The sequence below is a fragment of the Microtus pennsylvanicus genome, chromosome 14, assembly GCF_037038515.1.
Source record: "Microtus pennsylvanicus isolate mMicPen1 chromosome 14, mMicPen1.hap1, whole genome shotgun sequence".
Lineage (NCBI taxonomy): Eukaryota > Metazoa > Chordata > Mammalia > Rodentia > Cricetidae > Microtus > Microtus pennsylvanicus.
Genome location: NC_134592.1, coordinates 15,342,397 through 15,367,663, shown reverse-complemented (window position 1 = coordinate 15,367,663; position 25,267 = coordinate 15,342,397). Strand labels below are relative to the sequence as shown.

Sequence of the window (25,267 nt, the reverse complement as noted above, 5' to 3'; positions counted from 1 at the left end):
TTTTTGTTCAGACAACTATGGTCTAAATGTTGTAACTAGAACCAGGGGCACTTTTCATGACGTGTGCAAAAATTCTAGAAAACAGTAATTAAGTCAGTTCAGAAGCATTAAAGAAAGATAGGATCAAATTTATTCCTGGAATGTGAGGATCCTTTAGAATCTATTAATATGATATATCTCATTAACAGATAGAAGACGTTATGGCCTACTTCGAAGATGATTTATTAAAACCAGTACAAGTTGGGGTTGGGTCTGTGGTTGCAGCTGTTTGGGAGACTGAGGCAGGAGGATTGTTTGAACTCAAATGTTGAAAGTTAGTCTGCTCAGTTCAGCAAGATCTCAGTTTAAAAAACACAAACACACATTGGATGGTGGTGGTGCATACCTTTGATCCCAGCATTTGGGAGGAAGAGGCAGGAGGATTTCTGTGAGTTATAGGCTAGCTTGGTCTACCTAAGAGAGTTCCAGGATAGAGATACACAGAGAAATCCTGTCTCAAAATAAACCAAAATCAACCAATCAAATACAGCATGAATAATAAAAACTCAAAGACAGATGTTGGGCTTCAAACTGAAGATCAGAAAAGCAAAGCAGCCAAACACTAGAGAGCTTTTACTTCTACCACATCTTCAGATAGAAAGGGCAAGATCCTGTCTCCAAGTATCCTCAGACTCCACACTCCAGCGAGTTCCCATCTCTTCCCCTTTATGCTCCTCTCTCCAACCAGCCATATTGTTCCTGTCTCCACCTCCCTAGTGCTGGGATTAAAAGTGTGTGACTCCCAAACAATGGGATTAAAGGTGTGAGCCACCACCACCTGGATCTATTTCTGGATTGGTCTTGTGTAGTCCAGGGTAGCCTTGACCTCACAGAGATCCGCCTGTCTGGGATTAAAGGTGTGTACCACCATTCCCTAGCCTCTAGTGGCTTAGCTTTGCAATCTGATCCTCAGGCAAGCTTTATTTATTAAAATACACACAAAATATCACTACAACCAAACAAAAACACAAACACCAAAACAACTCAATAGACTTCTGGTTTCCTTCTCCCCAAAGTGGGAGCTGTCTCTGCTGTCCTCACAGTAGAACACAGAAGTTTACTGTCTGTTCCTAGATCTACTAGTGGGCTGAGGCCAGAGTACAAATTGTGTGTCTCAGGATCCCATTGCTGCTGTAAGGAAATGCCAGACACTGGAGTGCTTAGCAACAACACGAGGAAACTGTGTCTCTTTAAATGCTCAGCGGAAGACTCTTTGCTGGTGTAGTGCTTGGTTCCAGTCACTGTGGCATTGTCGTCTCTGCCTCCATCTTCACATGACTTCCCTTCTGGGGTGTCTCTGTCCAACCTCTTACGGCCTTAATGGCCTTAACTTGAGCACATCTCCAAAGACCTTATTTCCAAATATGATCATTTGATGATGTTCTAGGTGAACACATATTTGGGAGAATTAGATTCAGCCTATCACCCACACCCACCCACCCACCCACACACACACACACCCCCCACTACCAACAACAAAGCAAAGCACAAAGCCTGGATGAACAGGTGAGCATACAGAGTCTCACTCTACTGAATCAGTAATGCATGAAATACTCTAATTCTTACTCTTCAACTGCTGGAGCAGAGGGTAGACCAGCTTGATGCATGAATGCCCTGGGTGGGGCCCTCTTTCATGAGTTTTACCTCTAGAGGCTCCAAGAGGGTCTCCTGGTGAAGACCTGAGAAAGACATTCTGCTTCTGGCAGGCAATGAGAAGATCAAGACTTTAGGATCCAACCGGAGTTGTATGTTTTCCATAATAAAGGCTTTTCCCCGGGGAAGGAGCTTTATTCAAACCTTGCTAAGCTATGGGACAGGGAACTAGACAGCCAGAGCTGTTAGATGTCCCACCTCACATAATGGTTGTGTGGGGGGTGGGGACTAAGAATCTCTTCTGTAGGTTACAGTAAAAAGGGTCCACTGAAAAATGGAGATTTCATTATGGGACTATAGGCTGCTTCTCCCCTATAATACCTGACCGCCATATCAACATGGCTCTAGCGTACTACCTGGATTGTAAGGGAGAAGGACAAGACACTTTAGTTAAGGAGTTTCTGGGGAAATTTAGATAGCCAAGGAGACAAAGAACAACACTAAAGGAAGCTGAAGCCTCAGCTACTTACAGCTCCAGTCAACATTAAACACAGCTCAAGTCCTATATAAATAAACCCTCATGCTAAACGTTATTTACTTCAGTTCCTACTACCTGATGCATTTTGTCTGGTACTCAACAACAACAACATTAGCAACAAATTACAAGGCATGCATAGAAACCAGCAGGAGTGGCTTACTACAGTGAAATCCCTGAGTCAATTAGTACAAAGATGAATTTATTTAGCTCATAATTCCGGTGTTTCCTGTCCAAGATGGGGCAGTCCATTGATTCGGGCCTCTGGTGAGGGTCCTGGATAGCAACGGAAGGGAGTGTTTGTCAGAGTAAATTGCTTATTAATGATCCAGGAAACAGAGAAACCACAAAACTCGACTCCATGCTCCTCTTTGTGGACATAGCCCCAGTGACCTACGGACGATCCATACAGTCTTCCTTCCAAAGGTCAATGATATGTCCCAGGAGTACCACGCCGAGGACCTAGGGTTTAACACACAGATCTCTAGAGGCCACTGTTCGCATTTAAAGCAGGTCAGCATGCTAAAAGGGAAGAAATTACACAGGCCAAAAGGCAAAGCAAGCATTGGAAGCAAACACAGATACAGCAGCTTAGGATGATTAAATAATGATTTGATTTAAAATGAGTGTGATTATTGTGCTAAGGGATCTGCTAGCAAAATGGACAGGCATGAAGAACAAATGGGTAATACAAGCAGAGAGCTGGAAACTCCATCTAAAGGAAATTCTGGAGATTAAAAAAGCCCATTATGATAGAAATGAACAATGTCTTCTACTGGCTCATCTCTAGAGTTCTGCAGCACAGACTGAAGCTTTAAACTATGGACTCTGCTTAATACGGTAGGACCATTGCTTCATCAATGGCAACAGATGCCGTATGCCAGTAATAAAGTCTCTGTGTGTGTGTGCCTGTCTGCATGTGTGTATGTGTGTACAAGTGTCTGTGCATTTATGTCGGTGTGTATATCTGTGCATGAGTGTTCATATTTGCATGCATGTGTATTTATGCATGAGTGTGTGTGTGATGGAGAGTGCATACAGGGATTCTTCATCCTATCTGTTCAATAAGTTTTTTATTAAAATTAACTTTCCATTGCTAAGTATAAGAACACTTTTCCTCAGCACACTATAGAAATGTCTTATGATAAACAGCAATGTAACGACGAATTGTAAAATAGCCCGTAAAATTTGGAGTATGGAAAAGATGTCACAGTGCATTTACTCAGTATTATTCTGAAGATTATCTCCAATGTAATGAGATTAAATGATTGTAATGAGATTAAATAATTGGAAGAGTGAAATAGATCTCTGATTATTTGCAGATACCAAGTTTGTCAATGTAGAGCACTTTGGAAAAATCTAGCAGGTATTAGAGCTAGTAAGAGATGTTGTCAAGTTGCTCAGTCTAAGGTGAAAAATAAAAAATTGATACACCCTATTTGCTAATAAAAATGAATTAAGACAGCCAGATGTGGTAGTATAAGTCTGTGATCCCTATACTCAGAAATCTGAGGCAGGAGGATTGCCAAGAGTTCAGGGTCCATCTAGATAAGGGGAGTTTTAGGCTAACTTGAGCTTTATAGTGAGATCCATCTCAAATAAATTAAAACAGAAAATTAAAAAAAATACAGTATGGGGCATTTTTGTGTTCAAAATAGCAATAAAACTTGCAAACTGTTTAATAACTAACCTATGAGGGGTTTTTAGGTCTTTTATGAAAAACATCTACAACAAATGATTGAAAGGCTAACTGTGTTCAAAGATGGTAATACTTAAGACATACCTACCTCTAAATTAGTCTATAAATTGAACTAAATATCAGTAAAACTTTTTAAGTTTTTTTTCCATGTAATTTGGTATGTTGAGTGTAAAATCAACCTGCCTTATAAATATTAACTATAAAGCTCATTATTAAGATACTATGGTACTGGACCTGGTGGTAAGGTCTGCAGTCCCAGCACTGGGGAAGCTAACACAGAACCATCATGAGTTTAAGACCAGTCCAGGTAAGTTAGTGAGATCCTCTCTCGGGTCGTGTTTGCCTGGTAGGTGATTTACTGATTGAGCGATACCCCTAGCCCCTCATACCCTAGCCCCTCATACCCTAGCCCCTCATACCCCTAGCCCCTCATACTCCTAGCCCCTCATACCCCTAGCCCCTCATACCCTAGCCCCTCATACCCTAGCCCCTCATACTCCTAGCCCCTCACATAAACTTTTAAGATCGTTTTTGAGTAGTTTTTTAAATGGATTTTTTAATTGAAAAAATTTTTTCTCATACAATATACTTTGGTTATTTTTTCACTCCCCCAATTTCTCCCAAATCCTCTTCACCTCTCTAAACACCCAACTTTATGTTTTTTCTTTTTAAATAAAAAAGCAGCCCCTCCCCCAAAACCTAAGAAACAAATAAATGAACAAAACCTCCCCAAATCAAGAAACACCACAAAATCCCACCAAAATGAAAATCAAAACAGACAAAAGAATAACAAGAAAAAAGAAAAAAGCCCAAACAAAGCAACATGAAACAACAACAACAAAAAAAAATCCACCAAAATACCACTGAGTTTGTTTTGTGTTGGTCAATTAGTCCTGGGCATGGGGTCTGACTTGAAGTGTGATTGATATACCCAGTGACACTCCATTAGAGAAAATCCATTCTCCCTTTACCAGTGGGTATCAATTGCAAATAGCCTCTTGGTTAGAGGTTGGGCCCATATCCTCTTCCCCCTCTCTGTTTGGCTTGAACCTGTGCAGGCCCTGCACATGCTGTCACAGTCTCTATGAGGCCACATGGGTATCAATCCTGTTGTGTCTGGAAGACACGGTTTCCTTGGAGTCATCTGTCATCTCTGGATCTTTCTGCCTCCTCTTCAGTACAGATTCCTGAGGTAGTGTTTGATAAAGACATTCCATTGAGAGCTGAGTGCTTCAAAGTCTGTCTCTGTACATTGTCTAGTTGTAGGTCGCTCGGGGTAGTTCCCAAGTATGGCAGAAGCGTCTCTGATGTGGGCTGAATGAGACGCTGATCTATGGGTATAACAGTATGCCATTAGAAGCCATTTTATTGCAATGTTCCTTTAACAAAATACTAATATTAGGTTTCCCTCAGGCTCATGAGATGATAATTCTCAGGTTCTTGACCACTGTAGCAGTGTCAGGTATGGATCCCATCTCATGGAGTAGGCCTTACATCCAAGCAGAAACTGGTTGGTTACTCTCATAGCAGTGTGCCACTATTGCACCTGGATATCTTGCAGGCAGGTTACAGCTATAGGTTTCGAGTTTATATGTATGTATCTGGGTGATAAAAACTATTCCCTTTTTTCTCTGATTGTATGCAGAGTACCTTCCAGTACCAAGGTCATGAGTCAGTAGGGGCGAAGATTCTAGTCCAGCAGCAGCTTGACATGAGCAGCTTTTCATAGAAGAAAGGAATGGGATGTATAATTCCCTGTGCATGTACACTCTCAAACAAAACATATTCAATGAAAATCAGTCCTGGATACATTGAATTCAAATTGAGGAAAACCAAAATGATTGTAATATCTTAAAGGTGCACGGAGAAAACTGACACTTCCAGCGAGGAGGAGTGGAGCCTGGAAAGCAGCGCATCTCTTGTAGGACAAGGTAGGATAACAAATCACCTTGATTTCCCTCTGCCTGAAAATACATTTGTCTTTTCATTCTCAAGGTTCATTGCTGTTGTTTGGTTGCCGAATTTTGTTTTGTTTTGTTTTTGAGTCTTGCCATACATTCCAGGCTTGGCATCTTCACGCCTGTGCTCCAATGCTCAGGGCTCTGAAGGCTACTTCTCTGACATTTTAGTTTTTTTCCTTTTATCGCTTCAGAGATGCTGGCTACAACTTGTACAGTTGTCACACAGGCCTGTAAGTTGTGTTAAGTTTGTTCTACAGATTGGATAATTTCTTTGGAAACATTTTTAAACTTAGTCATTTTACCTGTTGTCTGTATTCTGTCATTAATCTCACTGAATTTTACAATTTCAAATGTATTAAAATTTTTACATTTAATCATGTGTGTGTGCATGCACACACATGCCATGTGATCACAAGATGACCTGTGGGAAGTAGTTCACTCCTCCTATCATTGGGTCCTGGAGTTTGAACTTCAGAGATCAGGCTTCGAAGCAAGTGCCTTAATTCAGTGAGCCCATTCATTGCCCCCTCGAATATTGTGTTTTCAGGTTCTAAAACTTGTAGCTTAAAATTAGTATTTATTTCTCTGCTGAGATTTCTGTTTGCATAGTCATTGTATCTTCTCTTACCTCACTGGGCAGAATTAGATAATTTAAAGTTCTTCCTCGCTAATTATGACTTCTACTTCATCTTGAGTTCACTTTCTGTTTTCTTCCCTTTTCTTTCATATTGATTTTCTTCTTTTTAAAAATAATTTCTTTTCTTTTTAAAAAGAAAACAAATTATTTTTTTTCATTTTACATACCAATTCCAGTTCCCACTTCCTCACCTCCTCCCATTTCCTCCACCTACCCCTCCCCCATCCACTCCTCAGAGAGAGTAAGATGCATTGCTTTGGGGAAGGTCCAAGGCCCTCCCTACTGTATCTAGGCTAAGCAAGGTATACATCCAAAGAGAATAGGTTCCTAAAAAGCCAGTACATGCAGTAGAGATAAATCCTGTTCCCTCTGCCAGGGGCCCCACAGTCTGCCCCAGCCATACAACTGTCAGTCACATTCAGAGGGACTAGTTTGGTCCTATACTGGTTATTTTCCTGTCCTGCTGGAGTGGTGAGCTCCCATTAGCTCAGGTAGACTGTTTCAGTGGGTGAACCCATCATGGTCTTGACCTCTTTGCTTATATTCTCACTCCTCCCACTCTTCAACTATATTTTGGGACTCAATGTGGCACATTTACACAACGGAGTGGTAAAAAACAAAGACATCTTAAAATTTGCATTCACATGGATGAAACTAGAAAAAACCCATCCTGAGTGAGGTAACCCAGACCCAGAAAGATGAACATGGTATGTACTCACTCATAAGTGGATACTTGCTGTAAAGCAAAGGATATTGAGCCTATAGTTTATGATCCTAGAGAAGCTAAGTAGCAAGGTGAACCCTAAGAAAAGCATACATAAATCATATTGCTTTTCTTAGATAGGTTCTTTCTATACAGGCCAGGAAGGCCCCAAATTTACTGTAGTAGCCCAGGCAGGTATTAAATTCACCACCCTCCTCCTTCAATCTCTTAACTCTGGGTTTACAAGCATGCCATCCACATTCAGTTTTTTTCTTTCTACACAGTTTCTACACATATTTCATACTTTCCCTTTCTTCCTTTATTTTCTCCTCTCCTTTCTTTTACCACCCTTTCATTCTGTCTATCCCCAAGCACGGTGGCACAGGAGGTCCTATGATCTACATCAGCCTAAGATACATGGGAAGACTGTAACAAAACAAAAACAACAACAACCTCCTCCCCCAAAACTTCTGGGCTCAAGTGATCCTACTGCCTCAGCCTTGGAACCATAAGACCGTAGGCTTTTATGAAACTCTTGGATCCTGTCTGATCTATCTGTCTGTCTATCTATTTATCTGTCTGTCTGTCTGTCTGTCTCTGTCTGTCCGTCTATCTATCATCTATCTATTTCCTGTATGTATGTATGTATGTATGTATGTATGTATGTATGTATGTATCTATCTATCTATCTATCTATCTATCTATCTATCTATCTATCTATCTATGTTTGAGGCAGGGTTTCTCTGAGTAACCCTGGTTGTCTGGAACTCACTTTGTAGACCAGCCTGGTCACAAACTCTGAGATCTGCCTGCCTCTCCTTTCCTAGTGCTATGATTAAAGGTGTGTGCCACTACTGCTCAGTGGCATCCTGTTTCTTTATATGTCAAAAAAATTTGGATTTTATCCTAGATACCATGACTATTATGTTGTGGAGGCTCTGTGTTTTGTTATATTCTGTTTATGGATTCCCTACCCCCAAATCCTCCCAGGTCCAATCCATCTTCCCTTCCACCTTAATCCACTCTCTCACTAGGAAACAAACCATCCTCTAAAACATAATAATAAAATAAAATAAAACTGGAATAGGATAAAACAAAGAAGAATAGCCAAAGAAAAAGGAGTGTTGATTTTTAAAAAAGCAGTTGTTTAATTAAATACAGACTAACTGTTGGGCATGCACAGAAATCTTTGCTTAGTTCTTTTGCTCCCCGTTTGGGAGTTGCTGCTTGTGTGTTGTCCATGGATGTGGCTGGAAATCAGCTAGAGATTTGGGGGGAGAAACAGAATCTGTTCCTCTTTTGCTCTGACTCTGTCTTATAATTCTCCCCTCACTTTCCAGCAGCTGTAGTTATTTTAAACTACGTGTTTTGCTATTTTTGGTAAGAAATGCTTTGAGCACACTATTGGAGTCTTTAACCGTTGTGAGTAGCAGCCTTTAGCCACAAGCAATGAAAACTCATCTGGAGCCATTTCTTTCTTCCAAATGTTGATGCCTCTTGAGAATCTCTCCAATACTTTCAGAGAGTGTTTTGGTCTTTTATCCAGGGTTTATAATTATTGTTTGTGGGAACATAGGTCTGATAGAGTCATTTATTTGGCCATAATGGAAATAGAACCTGGAAGGAGTCTAAATTGGTATGATCACTTCAGTGAGGGATTTGACAACACCTAGAAAAAAAATTGAACCTGCCCTTGAGAATTATTATCTATGGACATAAGGGCATATATCACAGTGCTCACTGAACTTTGTTTTCCGAAAAGAAAATTATTGCAAATAATCTAAATTTCCACCAATAAGATCGTAAGTAAATTAATTGTGGGATAGTTCTATGAATCAATAAGCAGGTCGGGGAGATGGCTTAGTGGGTAAAGTACTTGCTGTGTCTTTAATCCCAGCACCTAGGAAGCAAAGACAGGCAGATCTCTGTGTTTGAGGCCAGGCTGGTGTACAGAGCAAGTTCTAGGATAGCTGGACAACACAAAGAAAACAAAACAAGAGACCCAAACACACAAACAAAAAGATTGCCAGAGCTCCTGTGAATCTGGGTGTGGTAGCCTGCCAGTGATCCTGTGGTGAGATGGGAAGCAGAGACAACAGAAGTGATCAACAAGAGAACTTACATGAAACGAGATGTAAAGGAAAGGACAGACACTTGAGAGGTTGTCCTCTGATTCCCCTCCACACATTCCACACAACAAATAAATAACCGAGTGCTAAATTGGCATGATTAACTAAGAATGCGATGTTGAGCAGAAAGTTTTACAAATACATCTATAATTTGGCAATAATTATATAAACTTAAAATATGGGAAATAGAGTGTAGGTACATCGCTCATTTGGCAGAGTGTTTTTGTTTAGTGTGAATGAAGTCCTGGGTTTGATTCTAAGTACTGCATAAACCAAGTGCAGTAGTGCATACATATACTCCTAATATCCAGGAGGTGAAGACCGGGATCTCAGAAGTTCAAGGTCATTTTTGGCTACTCTATGAGTTAGAATCTAAACTGACATGCATGAGACTTTCTGAAAAAACAAAATCTGCCTACCTACCTATATACCTATCTATGAGATAGGGCTTGGGGCATAGCTCAGTGTTTGCTTAGCATGTACTGTGCAGACACAAGAATAGAATATATAAATATATGCATTTTAAAAATTGAAAAATTAATTTTGTGTGTAGGTGTTTTGCCTGCATGTATGTCTGTGCACCACATGCATGCAGTGTCTGTGATGCCAGAAAAGATTTTGGAACCCCTGGAACTGGAGTTACAGGTAGTCATGAGGAGAGTAGCAAGTGTTCTTAATCACTAATACATTTCATCAGCCCCCAAACATATATCTTTGTAGATCTATGTACAGAAGATTTTTTTAAAAAAAGATTGCATTTTAATTGTTTAAATGTTTGTGTGGGGAGAGAGTTGTGCACATGTGTGCAGGTGTCCATGAAGGTCTGGGTCATGATATCCCCATAGAGTAACAGTTGTGAGTCGCAAGTTTGTCCTGGGAACCAACTCGGGTCCTCTGGAACAGCAGTATGGATTCTTTATTGCTGAGCAATCTCTCCTGTCCCATAATAATTTTTATAAGGGCTTCTATTATCTGTAAAATATTTTATTTCTGGAACATAAATATTAGGTATAATATAATAACATTAAGATCTGGTGGAACTACATAATGATATTAGTATTCATGCTATCAGTTATCATTTTTTTTAGAAGAGTTTGTGCTTAAGGGTTCAGAGGGTAAGAGTCTATGATGGCAGAGTAAAGGCATGGGGCAGGAGCAGGAAGTTGAGGTTTCACATCTTGAACCACAAGCAAGAAGCAAAGAACAATGTGTACCACAGAGGTCTAGGGAAGAGGGAGTTTTAAAAAGGAATAGGGAACTATTTCAAACGTTGGCCCCAAGAGCTAAAATAATTGCAGTTGGGTAATAGGGAATGATTAGAGACTGTTTGAAGTATCTATTGCACCAGTAGTGAACAGCAAGTAGGCAAGGCAGTGCAGGTGGTTCATAGAGACGTGGCTACTTATTCAGTTGAATGATTAGTCAAACTTTTTCAGAGTGGAAAAATTCTCTATGTGCTGAGTACTCACTTATCCAGAACAAACGGAAGCATTTATAACTACAGGCAGGGTTTAAGAAGCAGAGGCATTCTATCCAGCAAGGAGAAGAGGCACAGCTTCTGCAGTGGACAAAAGGTAGCAAGAAAGGTTGACCCAGGCAGGAGACAGAGAGAAGAAAAGAAGGAGTGTGTCCAGGCTAGTGAATTAACCCAATCGATCACAAGTCAGAAGGCTGAACTAGTGAGAGTCAAGGCTGAGGAGTAGTGTCAATGATGTGAACGACTTGAGGCGTTGAAAGGTCCCACAGAGAACTGATCTGAATGGACGGGGTGCGTGTGAGCATCCTGAGCAGTACTGCCAACAACAACGACCTCTCCTGTGCGCTGGCTGCCCTGGGCTCTCACAGGCATGCTCATCTAATCCTGACAATGGCTTTGGATAGGACTATTGTGTCACTATTTTTTTATGAGAAAATCTAGACATAGAAAGTGAAAAGACTTGAATAGGACCACAAAGAGCAGATCTGAAACCCAGATCCAGGTTAACCTGGGTGCCCATGACCTCAGCAGTGTCCAGTTCTCAGTGTGGAAGTGGAGGTTAAATGACAGACGCAGAAATGGCCGGCAGAGAAGGAGGTGGGGATAGTTTCCAATGCATACTTCTTTCCTCCTTTGTTTGCACAAGCCACTTTTTTCCCCTTTCAAGCTTCAATTATTGTTTTCTTTATTAAAACCTCAAACTTCTCAGAAAATTTTGGATAAGTCCTTAAGTTTTTCTTTATTCACGCAAAACATTTGCCATCTTCTCAGAAATTTTTGTTATAGTCATAGCTTTGTTCAGACCGACTTCCATTTATTTTATTTTATTTACTCAAGATTCACCATCATTCTTCACAGAATTATTTTATCTTTGCCTGAAGACGGTGCTGACGTTTAGGAAGTGAACAATAGTTTAGGGAGATAGCCCGGGCAAGTGCCAACCTACCTACTAATAAAGCAGTCACACGGGCATCCTCAAGTGCCAAATCTCTGCCCGCTTGTGTGCAGTTCAGCAACTCTGCCGTGTGTACCATGGACAGCTCCCTAGAGTCTCCCCCCCCCCCCCCCAGGCGCTTGGAATACCGTGTACTTGTTCACAGTATTTTTTTTTTTTACTTAGCAGGCAAAGATCTGGATACTTAGTACATTTTCACAAGGAATTTAGTATGATTTCCCTTAACTTGCAGATCATTCTTCGTGAGATGGAAGAACACTGGTTTTATAGATACTAAAAATCACTCTTCGACTTTTTGACTTATAGTTCCTATTGCTTTTGTTAAATCAGTTTGCTATGATCATTGCCCCTCAGTTTCCCACCTGAACGACTTGAATGAAGAATGGTTCTAAATGGCTAGCAGTTAGCCACAGTTTTCCATTTTAAAAGAACTCTCACCTCCGCTGTATTGTTTGTCTGCCCATTAATTCTGGGTGGCAGGATGGATTGTATTGTTCCCATTTTACAGATGACGAAGAACCACAGGCTTGGAGAGATGGAAAGAACAGCTGGGGGAGAAAGCGATGGGACCTGGGTCTGGGATCTGGGTCTTTTAGGTCCGGGCTTCCAATGCCTTTGTTACTTTGAGGTGGACTATCCAGGCGTCTTCCGATTAATATGCATGGTCCCTTTTGATCGCTTCCCATTTCTATTGGTTTCTGCTTCCCAGCAGATAAAGGGGCTTCCCACCGCTCCCAGGCTGGACTGCTGTAAGGAGCACACCTGGGTTCTTCCTGTCTCCAGTTTCTCCTCTTTTTTTTTTTCCCCTGTGGACCTTCCAGCTTCACCATCTATGGAAATCTCCTCCTTTCCCTAGCTCCAACCCCCACCCCCTCAAGTCTTCTCACAGCCCCCTGGCAGTGGGACCTCCCATCGCTGCTCAGCAGCAGGAGAGCCCATCCGCCAGGGGACGCAGAGGGCACGGAGCGCAGCACGCCGGGAAGCCATGCAGAGTGTTACTTCTCCATTTCCTTCCTCGCAGTCCTCGGGAGCACCGTCGTCGCCCTCCGGCCCGGCTGTGTGCAGCCCGCCCCGGATCCGCCTCCCTGCCCTTCCTCCCGGAGGCTGAGACGGCGCGTGGGACGCACCTGTGCTCCTCTCGGGTCACCGCGTCGAGGCGCCGGGGGCTGCTTCGCCCGCAGGATCTACGGGCCTGGAGAACGCCAATGGGGAGATCCAAATGGTCGGGGACTCCGGCACTTTAAGAGGCTTTTCTCTGGGAAACACCCGGCCCCTCCGTGCGCCTTATGAATGGAAATACTCCTCCCCCGGTCGAGCCCATTTTCCCATTTCACCAGGAGCCGCAGCTCGCTCTCTCCTTTCGGTCTCCCCGCCCACATCCACGCGGGCAGCTCCAGGAGGGGACGGACAGGAAGCCTTTGGCCGCCCATTAAATCCCACCCATTTCTCCGGGGGCGATTTCCTAACCTTCCGGGACCGAATTCTGCAATTTGATGTGCGTTTTGTCCGAATGGTAGCGACACGGGCCTAAGGGAGGGGGAAAGCGAGGGGGTGGGGGGTGGGGGGTATGCGCTCTTTTCCTCGCAACATCGCTGGCGGAGCGAGGGAGCTCACACGACACAGATTTTGGGGCAAAGCCTTTCCATCTGGACAGCACCATGTCCACCAAAGCGGAGCAGTGTAAGTAGCAGCCGGCCCGGCGTTCGGCCCGGCCTCCGGCTGGGAACTATCGCAGCTGCGGCGTTTGCGGCTGCTGGGAGACCTTGGCATTGTGCTGGTGCGGGGGTGGGGGCTGAGGTTGGGGCGGGTGGCGGGTGGGGGGTGGAAGGAGGTGGGGGAGGGTGGACGGCGGAGGCAGCGCGGCGCTGTCCCCGGTGCTGAAAAAATAATGCAGTGTTCTCGGGCTAGCGGTGGGGTTCTCCAGACTGAAGACCCCACGAGATGAAATTAAAATGGGGTCATTCTCGGGAAAAAGAGGCCTCGTATCTTTCAGATAAACATTTCGGTATCTCTTGTTGGAGTGGGGGAAGGGGGGCAGCGGCAAATCAGGGGCGGGGAACTGTCAGTTGCAACCAAAGCCTTCCCGGCCTTCTGAGCATGCCCAGTTCTTGGTGCTGGAGCCATCGGGGAGTTTGAGTCTGCAGTTTCCACTTCGGGTGGAAGAGGCAAGAAGGGAGAGAGGGGGGCAGGGAGCAGGCTGAATTCTGCATAAGGAAAATTAACTCACGAATAGCAACACCGATGCTAAAGCTAGCCTCCACTGTGTGGGTCTCACAAGACAGTAAAGGGGCGCTGGGAAAATGATCTAATTGATCTAATGATTTTTCCATAGAGCAGGCTTTCTTTGTAGGGCAGCTTACACAAACTCTAATAGCACAGGAGGAATTTGGTTGTACCAATAATGACTGACTCTGTGCTCGGCTGGAAACAACATGGTAACTCCATGTGGACGGAGAATGTTTCCAGCATGGGCCGCATAGTATCTCCTATTGCAATGCGCACTAGTAGGCCTTGGGTATGTACTTGGTGGGTTGGTTGATACGAATGTTTACCTGAGTGCACTTGAGGGATTCAGGAACTTAAGCTTCTGTCTGTAAATAAATGATCGTTTCATTTAGCAATTAGTTGGTATTGCAAAAAAGCTTATCTAGAACTTATTCTTCTAAATGATTCTTTGTTTCTTCCAAAGCAGTTCATGTTTATTCTGATAATGCTGTCCCTACTTAAGCTGTGTAATTCTTTGCAATGGTACTAACACCAGTTTTGGAATGTGGAAAGATAAGATGCAGTATGCCATTTGCCTACCACACAAGACTGAACAGGCTGATGATCAACAATTCCCAGGCAGATACTTCTTTAGAAACTGTGTGTGCCCGCTTTCCACCAGAGCTTCCACAATGATTTCAGAATCCAGAACATCTGGGTTTACACACTAGTTTTGCCTCTGTTGACCTTGGGCAAGATAACTGACCCCTCTGAACTCCATTTCCTCATCTGTAGACCCAGGGTGAAGCTGCTGATAGTGTAGTTGTGATAATAAATGAGAAAATACTCATGAACTATTTCCTGAGTCCATCAGTAGCACATACCTAAAACATGATAGCTATAAGGCTGACAAGCATTTCCCATTTCAACTGTCCATCTCTTCTAAATGGTGAAGAAAGTCCTCTGTGACTTTTCTTTGCCTGTTTTTAAAAGTCAGATCTACCTTCAGAGTTAAATTCTGTTTCTACAGAGACTTTCAAAAACATCGGATGCACTCAGTTTAGAGTACCCGTAACACAGTTAGAGACAGGGCAGAGCCTCCCACTTGAGGTCATTAGTACCCTTAAGATCATACTGTGTCCTGGTGGCTGAGAAGCCCCACCACTTCTGATTCATTTGATTCTGTAGTCGCATATTATGTAAGTGATTTCAGGTTAAAGCCAGTGAAAACCACTGTCCTCTTACTGTGCTCTCTCCCTTGTGCTGTATTTTGATGTCTGCCTGGTTCTTTGTTTTGCTTCTTTCTTGGGCAGTGAATGCCAGAATGAAAAAATATTCTAGACCAGGCTTTGGCTGCGTAGTGTAGTTCGTGGACTTAAATACAACTATTTTAGATTTGTTCGCAAAAGCAGATGTTTTATTCTGTAGAAAATAAACTGGACATTGTATATTGGGTTAAGACATGTGCAACTGAGATTTGTGTGCCCTTCTGATGACCTGTGAGACTTGGGTCAATTAGCTTAATAGTTTTGTGCCTTAGAGTTCCATCTCCAGAGTAGGGGGAAATAATAGCTGTTGTTGGAGGGCAAAGGAGAGAACTAAAAGGAGGCTGTGGAAGGGGTATGGATACTTTGGGTCTGTAGGCAATTTTAAATTTCAAGTTAGGAATATTCTCTTTTTCTCCTTTATGCACTGTGTTGTGCACTTCTGGAAATAGAGTGAGAGCCCAAAAAGCTGTATGGTGGGTGATGGTAAATACTTCTTACTAAAGTGAAGTTGCGGATTGCAAACAGTTTATCCTTGGTCTTGGTAGGAGGATAGCTATTTGGGAATGAGAAAGAAGAAAGAACCAAAAGGAAGATTTTCCTCCTGTGCTGGGTGTGAAGATCAACAGAGGGAAGAGGATATATGGGGGAGTCCTTTTCCCCTCTGTAGTCAGGAGCACGCGTGGCACAGCTTTCTTAAGGACCCAGTATCGGGAGGATTAGGCTTAATATAATGTAACAAGATGATTTTATTACTCCTTTTCTTGGAGCCTCCTGAGAAGTGAAGGCTTCACATACAGGAAGTGGATAGAGTTTGGTTGAAGCAGCAAGAGGAAGTGCTTGCATTTCAACCCAAACAGATTATGTTTACCTCGGAAGTGTAGTGTATCACTGAGCTAGGTCAAACAAGCTTTATTTTTTGTGCAGTAGCATTTTGTTTTACGTGTTAAGCAATAGTAATGGAAGATAGACTAGTTTTAGCGAAGATGTAGTTGGGAGCCTGGGTGAGACATCCTGCCAGTCTCTGTGTTGTCTGCAGTCTGCCTGCTAACAGGAGGTGGATGCTCCCTAGCAGTCTCTCAGGCGACTGCAGAAGGGACAAGTTCCCTTTCCTCTGTGCCCCACCTCGCTTCTTACAGAGTTCATTGTAGTGAACATGTTTGCACAGCACATACAGAATTGGGAATGACTCAAATAGAAATTCATGATTTATTTGGACTTCTGAAAAGGATTCTACCACTCCTCCCCCAACTTCTTTTTTTCCATTGGTACTTAATGCTAACCAACCTGGACTACGTTGGGAATGCTTTTTAGCATGAATCTTTGCTTTTGACAATAGCGAAAGTTAAGAGTTGGGGCTCTGACATAAGCTTGTGGCCTTGGTTTGAATTTTGACTCTGCCTCCTGCAAGCTTAGTGACCTTGAGTAAGTCAGTTTAACTCATCTGAGCCCTGGCTGGGTCATTTATAATGTGGAGCAGGTAACAGCAGGTGAAGATGGAATGAGATGGCCTACGAAAAGTGCTTGCACAGAACCCTGGCACATAGTACGGATGAATCAGATGTGGTTTTTATCATCAAGAGTATGAACCACGTGTTTGATTCCGAAGTGGGGATATTTATAAAGTTTGAGTCTGACTTTCTAGAATGCAACAAAATAAAAAAGGTGATATTATTTAAAGAGGACATGAAGTATCAGACTAGACTACATTCCTTGTCTCCTCTGCATAGGAACCCCTGGAGTTGATATTTCTAGCAAAATACTGGCTTGCTATCTACATAGAACCTTTCTAAGGCGTGACCTGACTATCTGTCATCTTTTGTGTTATGTGACAGTTGGTAAACATAAATCCTATGTATGAATTCCCATCAGAATGTCTGTCAACCTCGGAAATTAACCACTAATAATTTAAGCTCAAAATACCTAATTATATAATAGAAGTGAATATGTACTATTTTTAATGTGTTCATTAACTGAGTGTCTTAATAACTAAACATATTTTTAATTACATTAGAGACATTTAGAAAAATATGTGTTTGTGCATGTGCGTGTGTGTATGTGTGTACTCACATACCTTGGTGTGCACGTCGAGGTCAGAGTATGACTTTCAGGAGTCTCTTCTTCCACCATGTGAGGTAGAGGGACTGAACTCAGGTTGTCAGCCTTGGTAGCCTTTATCTTTACCCACTGAGCCATCTTGCAGGCTGCAGACAAATTCTTTTAAGACTGTATCTACTTAGTAGTTTGAGGTTGAAGCTGTTCCTTCTTATGCAAACTTAAGGGTCGTGCTGGATAAATCAGTAAAATCTTATTTGCACATGATAAAGTCACCAGGATAGAAAAACATTCTTCCTTTGCACACAGGACTATTGTCTGTAGTCTTGTAAAGTCTTTGCATAGCACCACAGACTGGCTTCTTACAGAGGAAATGTTTCTGTTCTTCATATATGCAATAATTAGTATTTTGTGATTGTAAAACAAACTGTTTTATTAACTCATGTTTTACATGGCTCCTCTGTGTTGTTTGACACTAGTTAATACATTCTTTAAACTCTCTCATGTTTTTCATTGTTTCTACTCAGAATTATTTTTTTAGGGCTATGTTTTGTTTTTAAAATATTTACCCAAGATTTCATATTTAATTCAGTTTCTTTCTCCCCTCCCCAATGGGGTCAGTTATCTCCCTCACATGTATTCCTACCAAATATAATTTTCTAATTGAAACATCTATCTTGAACCAGATGCCCTTATATCTCTTCAGGCATCTTATATGCAGATAAGCAAACTCACTGTATTGTGTTAAACTGGTACTTAAAAAAAAAAAAAAAGTTGCTCATCTCAGTGAGTAACACTGCCTGTTATCCAAGTCAAAAAAATCATGAGTCTTCCAAGACTGTCACTTTTCACAATACCTAGTGAAAAAGATGATAAGTTCCTCATCTCCTAGCTCACCTGACATTTTATTTGTTTTATATTTTCACTGTGCTTGCAGTGGGCTGCTTATTTAATTCCATCAATGCACCATGCTTTTTACCCGAAATGCTCTTCACCTCTGTTGTCCTTTTTGTAGTGTGGCTGAAGCTGATTTAATGCCGAATATTTAGCTTGTATGCCCCACCCTACTGCCCATCTCCTCCGTGTGTACTTAGATGTCACACCAGATTCCAGTGATGAATATTATCATTAGTTCCCTTAACTTGGTGTGTATTGTGTTCATATCTGTGTCTCCTGGCTGCGTCACGTTGCTGGTGCACATTTTATACAAAAAAATGTTTCTTGAGGAAATAAAAATGATTGAGGGTGGATGAAATATTTTTTTTGGTATGGAAGGATTACATAATCAAGTTCTTGAATATGGTTTTATGCTTTCCCTCTTATTAATATGAAATTCTGCTCTCTCTCCAATGTGAATATTGCATAAAATGTATGTTTTTAAAATGTATTTATAATTGTCAAAAATACTTGAGAATATAGTTGTTTAATCAAATGTTATAGTGTTTATATAGCAAATTATGCTTTTATTGTATATTGATTGTGGTTTTGATTCTTTCTAATTAGCTAAAATTTCCTTTTATTGTGTTTAGCATAATAATTATGATTCGTAATTGGTAGGCTGTCTTTTATTTCACAACCAGTCTATTGTAAGATAAAGTGGCAGTACATCAGAAGTAAGAGACTCTTTGAGGTGTATTCGAGTTCTATGCACAGATTGCCCAGCCATGTGTAAGATTGATGTTGAATTCTTGCATACAGTCATGATATGTTAGATCAGTGGTTCTCACCCTTCCTAATGCTGCGACCCCTTAATACAGTTCCTCATGTTGTGGTGACCCCCAACCATAAAATTATTTTCATTGGTACCTCATAACTGTAATTTTGTGATTGTTATGAAACATAATGTAAGTTTTTTTTCCCCAAAGAGATCACAACCCACAGGTTGAGAACCACTGTTAGACATCCATGTGAATAAATCTGTTACACTCCGAAGAGATATGGTAGCTCCCTGGAAATGAGCACATACTGGCTTAGACGTGAACTCTACTTCTTCAGAGAGTATAGAGAACTAGCTAACATGTGCTCACAAATAGTCTAGCTTTCTGCGGTGAGGACATCGCAGCCATTTTATGTAGGATTTTAGCTTCTTTCATCTGAAGCATTCTATTTCTCTTGGTTGTCTCTCTCTCTGGCCCTTCAACAGCATATAGATCATCATGAGTTTTATAGTTGGCATTGGGTTAGAATTAGAGGGTGTTCAGCATTTTGAGGTGTCTTTCATTTTCACCCATTCCAGAGACTGACACATGGATAAAATTGAAAGGACGTATGTACACATATAAGTTATTCATATGTGGTGTTATTTTAATTTTAAGAACAAATGAGTTTGCCTTAGAAGTAGAAAAAAAATAACATAATTATATAACCAATTTGGCATAAAGAGTTATATATATTTGGGGCTGGGGAGATGGCCCATTCATAACCCATATAATAAAAATGCTGGGTGAAGTGTAAGTTTGTACACATGCACACACACAAAGATAAGACAAAATAAAGTAAGGCAAGATAAAAGGCAGGCATGGTGGCTTGCACGTTAATCTCAGGACTGGAAAGCATGAGGTAGACATATACTGGGGCTTGCTGATCTGGCAGCCTGGCCTACTGGAAGAGCCCCAGGTCAATGAGAGACGGGGTAGATGACACTCTAGAGCAGCCATTCTCAATCTGGGGGTCTAAATCCCTTTGGGGGGGGTGTTGAATGACCCTTTCACAGGGGTCACATATCAGATAGCCTGCATATCAGATATTTACATTACGATTAATCACAGTAGCAAAATCACAATTATGAAGTAGTAATGAAAATAATTTTCTGTTTGGGAATCACCACAACATGGAGCATATTAAAGGGTGGCAAGATGTCGGGCGGTGGTGGCGCATGCCTTTAATTGCAGCACTCGGGGGGGGGGGCGGTCAGAGACAGGAGGATCTCTGTGAGTTGGAGGCCAGCCTGTTCCAGGACAGACTCCAAAGCTACAGAGAAACCATGTCTCAAAACACCAAAAAGAAAAAAGAAAGGGTCGCATCATTAGGGAGCGTGAGAAGCACTGCTCTAATGGACTTGTCCCTGAGGCGTCCCCTGGCTTCCACAGGCGCCTACACCTGAGAACGTACACAATGATCTCCTCACTTCTGCTCCACAAGACAGTTACACGGATTTGAATCTTAACCGTTCTCAGGAAAGATTAGGTATTTATTGTTTTTGCCCATGGCAGTTTGGTATACATCAATTCTAATGTCAGCTCCTAGAGGGAAGAGCTAGTATACTAGTAATCTGGCTTTGTCGCTTAAATATGGCCTAGATAGATCACTTTCTGTTTATTCTTGCCATTGCCACTTAGCTATGGAGTTGAGCACAGCCCTTCTCTACTACAACAGCCTTCTAATGTGCTTCCCTTGTCTACCTCCATCAGACTGAGCTGTGGGCAATCCCGGGGGACATGTTCTTGATTGATGATCGATGTGGGGAGGTCCAGCCCAGGACGGGCGGTGCCATCCTTGGGCAGGAAGGCCTGTGCTATAAGAAAGATAGCTGAATCCATTACTCCAATGTGGGTTTCTGTCTCTATCTCCATCCATCGCCAGATGAAGGTTCTATGGGGATATGCAAGATATTCATTAGTATGGCTATAGGATCTGGCCATTTCAGGCAACCTCTCCTCAGCTGCCCAAGGACCTAGTTGGAGACAACTCTCTGGACCCCTGGGAACCCCTTTAGAGTCAAGGCTCTTGCCAACCCTAAAATGGCTCCCTTAATTAAGATATATACTTCCCTGCTCCCATATCCATCCTTCCAACCATCCCATGGTCTCTGCTTCAGGTCCCTCCTCCAGACTCCTGCGTGAAGTCCTGCCTTACGTTCCCTCAATGATGGGCTATACCATTTAAAGCAAATCAGCCCTCCCCATCCCCAAATTCTTTTTGGTAAGTGCTTTATCACAGCCACAAAAAAGCTAAATAGAGCACTGCTCTTTTTCCCATCAAGTCTACTTCACATAGCAGCTTGGGTGAGCCATCAAAACTACGGAAACCGGCATGTCGTTGTCCTCAGTTTTAAAGCCCATCGGTAACTGCCCATCAGCGCTGACCTGTAATAGAGCTCTCTGACTTTGCGAACAGAGTAAATGCTTTCTAAGCAGCTGAACACTGAAACATACAGAGGGTAGCCACTGTTCTGTGGTAACATAATGAAGTTCCCAGAAACTTGCCTTACTCCGCCACAGTGCATTCCAGCTCTTCCTCACCTGTGCTCACCTAGATAGTGCAAAGTGCAGGGACCGTCCTCTCCAAATGTGAATGTTCTTTAGTTCCGCTCATAATAATGACGAGCTTCTGGCCGGCCACACCCACCAGCTGTGTTCCATAGGAATAACTGTTAAGTCCATTTGCTTGCATTCCCTACCCATGCAGCTGGGGAAAATAAAAGGCTGTGTGTGACCATGTCTGCATCTCCTGTGGCCTCTGTAAGAAGCCACCAGAACCTGGGTGGCTTAGAACAGTCACATCAGCTGCAGTTCTCATAGCTCTTGTACTTGTCTGTCTTCCTCCTTGAAACAGGTCTCATGCTGCAACAGCCAGTGGTCTCGAGCTTACTGTTCTGCCTTCACCTCTCAGATATGGGGTGACAGGCATGTACCACATATGTGATTTCCTGTCTTGCTTTTTAATTTTAGTAAGAACACGCTGGTATTTCTCTTTTAAGTAAGATAGTCTTCTAGATCCTGGTAATATATTAGTGCAGTATCCATCTATCAATTTTTCACTTTATCACAATGAAAAATATTTATGTTATGTGTGTGTGTGAGTGCTTGCATAGATGTATCTGCACCACTTGCATGCTTGGTGGCCCAGCATGCCAGAGAGGATATCAGATTCCCTGGACCTGAAGTTCTAGGTGGTTGTGAGCCACTACGTGGGTGCTGAGAAATGAAGGCCCTGGTCCTCTGGAAGAAGAGCAAGTGCTCTTAACTCCTGGACTATCTATGCGGCCTCCAAAGTTGTTATTCATGATTTATTTAGCATGAATGAGTTGAGTTAAATTCCCTTTCTGTATCAAGGCGACCATGTGATGTCTTTTAACCTATTAATATGCTGGATTAGATGTTTGGCAAACTTTGAGAGGTTTTGTGCTGATGGTAATTGGTTGGTTTGCAGGATTTGAAGAAGGTAGAAGGGAGTGAGTTCTAGTCAAGGTCTGGAAACAACCTTCTGTTTAGTACAGGAAGTGAGTTTGGGGGTTTTGTCTTGCCCCGCAGTGCAGGAGTATTGAGACTATTGAGTCTTTAATGTGCTTAGTGTTCCCCTGTGAAACCATCTAGTTGGGGCTCTTCTTCATCTTCATCATCATCTTCTTGTTTTTTTTTTTTCAAGACAGGATCTTCCTCTTAAATAGAATTTTTGAACAACTTCTTTTCTGTTCGTTCTATGACACATTTTCTATTTAGACTTTCTGCTTTTTCTATTCAGGTGAAATTTGGTATGTTTTATTTCTTAGAACAACAATAATATATTTCATGTAAGTTTTCAATGTTGTTTGTATGAGATTATGCAGAGGCCCCCTATGAATTCAAATTGCTATTTACTTCTCCTTTTCATTTGTAGTGTTATGTGTTTAGTGTCGTGTGTATGCTTTCCCCTGGGTCTCCTACCCATTAATTTCAGCTTTTCTTACCCCTCATTTCATCATTTAAAAAATACTTATTTTTATTTGTTTCCTTGAGTTTTGGGATTCTATTAAGTTAACTCTTATCAACATAGGCATTCCATATAATACATTTTTGATTGACACTCCCATTAGTGGTAGCTTACAGATTTCTGGTCACAGATTTGAGATGTTATTGTCATTTTCAAGAAATTCTGCAATAGAATCACATATTCTGCTAAGCGTCATTTACACTATAAATTCCAGTGTGGTAGGGTATTTTGTTTTTCCATCTTGGTGATTTCTGTTTGTATTGTGCTGTGTTCTGAAGATGATATGCTGTTGTTATTCCTGAAAACCTTCAGGTTTTCTCATTCATGCTTGTCCATGCTTGTCCATGTTCCATGTGTACGTGTACTTGAAAGACAGCCGTAGTGTTTATTATTGGCACAGAATATCACACATGACAGATAGCTTAACTGTCTTAAATCTAAGATGATTCCTTATGTACGCTGGCTGGTTAGCTCTTCTGCCCTCACTGATTGTTAGTGTCCTTGGCCAAACTGGGAGAGGTATGTTGAGATCTCCTTTGCTAGTGTGTTTTTGCCATTTCCTGCATCCATTGTGTGTTACTACTTACGGAAGTTACTTGTGTTCTGCTGTGTGTATAAATATCAGTGACTAACACCTTCGCGGTGAGTGTGGCCTAAAGCATCAGCATGTGCCCATGTGCATCTAGGAAAAGTTTGTGACCTTGTCAGGTATCAAGAGTGCGGTTCCTGTTTGCTTCTTTGTATGTTTGTGTTTATCTGCTACATCTTGTTTTTAACTTGTTTGAGCCTCTTGGTTTCAGGTATGTCTTTTCTATTCCGTGTAGTGTTGAATTTTTCCTTATTAGCTAATCTGAAAATCCCTTTCTTTCAATAGGTCAGTTAAACCTGTTTACATCTGCTTATAGGATGAATATGTTTGGCCTTAGTTTTACCATATTGTTTCTTATGTCTTTTATATCAAAGGCTTTTTCATTATGTGATAGAATTTTAATTTTCTTATTTGTTCTATTGATTAAATTTATATTAATTCATTTATATAAAGATAATTAGCTCATGTATTTTTCAGCTAATTATTTCTCTACATTGAATATTACATTAGAATTATCTGTAGCCTCCCCTTTCCCAGTATCTGATATAAAATAATATCCCTTTGTTTATATTTAATGCATATTAGTGAGTCATAGCTCCATGCACTATTTATTCCCCAGGCTCTCCTGCTTTTTAATAATTGTACAGTCATTACTGTGTTCTCTCCCTGTAGCCATGGAGCAGCATTGTTCTAGCTGGCTGTTGATAGTCAGTGCCCACTGCTCACTCCTTCTAAAAGATTCCATCTGAAGGACTCACAGGAGCAATGCTCCCTGATTTTGGCAGGTTTATGAAGGTTTGTTTGTGGCTTTGTACTTGAAGGCTAGCTTGGGTAGATATAAAACCCTTAGCTTATATTTCCCTTACTCAGGTCTCTTAAATTTGTTATATTCTATTCTTTGGGGCTTAAGAATTGGTAAATAATCTATGGCAATATTATTTCTATTATGTCTCTTTTCTTGCTTACTGATTTTGTCTGTTTGCCCAAATGACCTTTTTCTTTGAAGTAGCTTTGACACAACATGATTCATTGCTTGCCATGCTGAAGTCATTGCTGTGTGGCCTTTCAATATTCAATTTCAAGATATTTTAGGGAAATGTTTTGGAAATATTATTTTGTCCTATTTTGGATATTTTTCTCATGATCCATACCTTTTGCACTTACCTCTTTAACATAATTTTATGTCACATATGTGAGTATTTTCCCTGCACATTCATCTGTGTCGCTGTGCGTGTCTACCTGTGGAGGCCAGAGAGAGCACTGGATCCTCTGGAGGTAGAGTTGCCGATGGTTGTGAGCTATGTAGGTGACAGGAACTGAACCCAGATCCTCTAGAAGAACAGTTAGTGCTCTTACTTGTTGAGCCTTCTCTCCTGTCCCTGGACCTCTCTCTCTCTGTGTTTTTAAATTACCTTCTGAGTAGATAAATTTCTGTTGAGTTTTTAATTGATTAATTAGTAACTAATTAATTTTGATTTTTTTTTTGAGACAGAGTTTCTTGACCTTGGCTGTACTGGAACTGGCTTTGTAGATCAGGCTGGCCTCAAACTCACAGAGATCCGCCTGACTCTGCATCCTGAGTGTTGGGATTAAATGCATGCTCCATCACTGCCTGACTCTGTTGAGTTTTGAAAATCTATCTATCTATCTATCTATCTATCTATCTATCTATCTATCTATCTACCTACCTATCTATCTAATCTATCATTTTTAAAAAAAACATTTATTTATTTT

The 25,267-nt window shown here is 41.6% G+C and overlaps 1 protein-coding gene across 12 annotated transcripts in view; it reads left to right on the top strand.

Annotated features, from left to right (window-relative positions):
- Nucleotides 1-12,836: 12,836 nt before the first annotated feature.
- The window catches only part of Unc79 (unc-79 subunit of NALCN channel complex), a 242,092-nt gene continuing 229,661 nt past the window's right edge, over nucleotides 12,837-25,267 (top strand). For 7 of the 12 annotated variants that reach the window (XM_075947623.1, XM_075947617.1, XM_075947622.1 and 4 more), the window contains exon 1: nucleotides 13,304-13,408. In XM_075947623.1, coding sequence (XP_075803738.1) covers nucleotides 13,387-13,408 — 22 coding nt within the window. In that variant the 5' untranslated portion in view covers nucleotides 13,304-13,386. Of the gene's footprint in view, nucleotides 13,409-25,267 lie in introns of all 12 variants that reach the window. The other 5 variants (XM_075947626.1, XM_075947624.1, XM_075947619.1 and 2 more) reach the window with 3 other exon arrangements.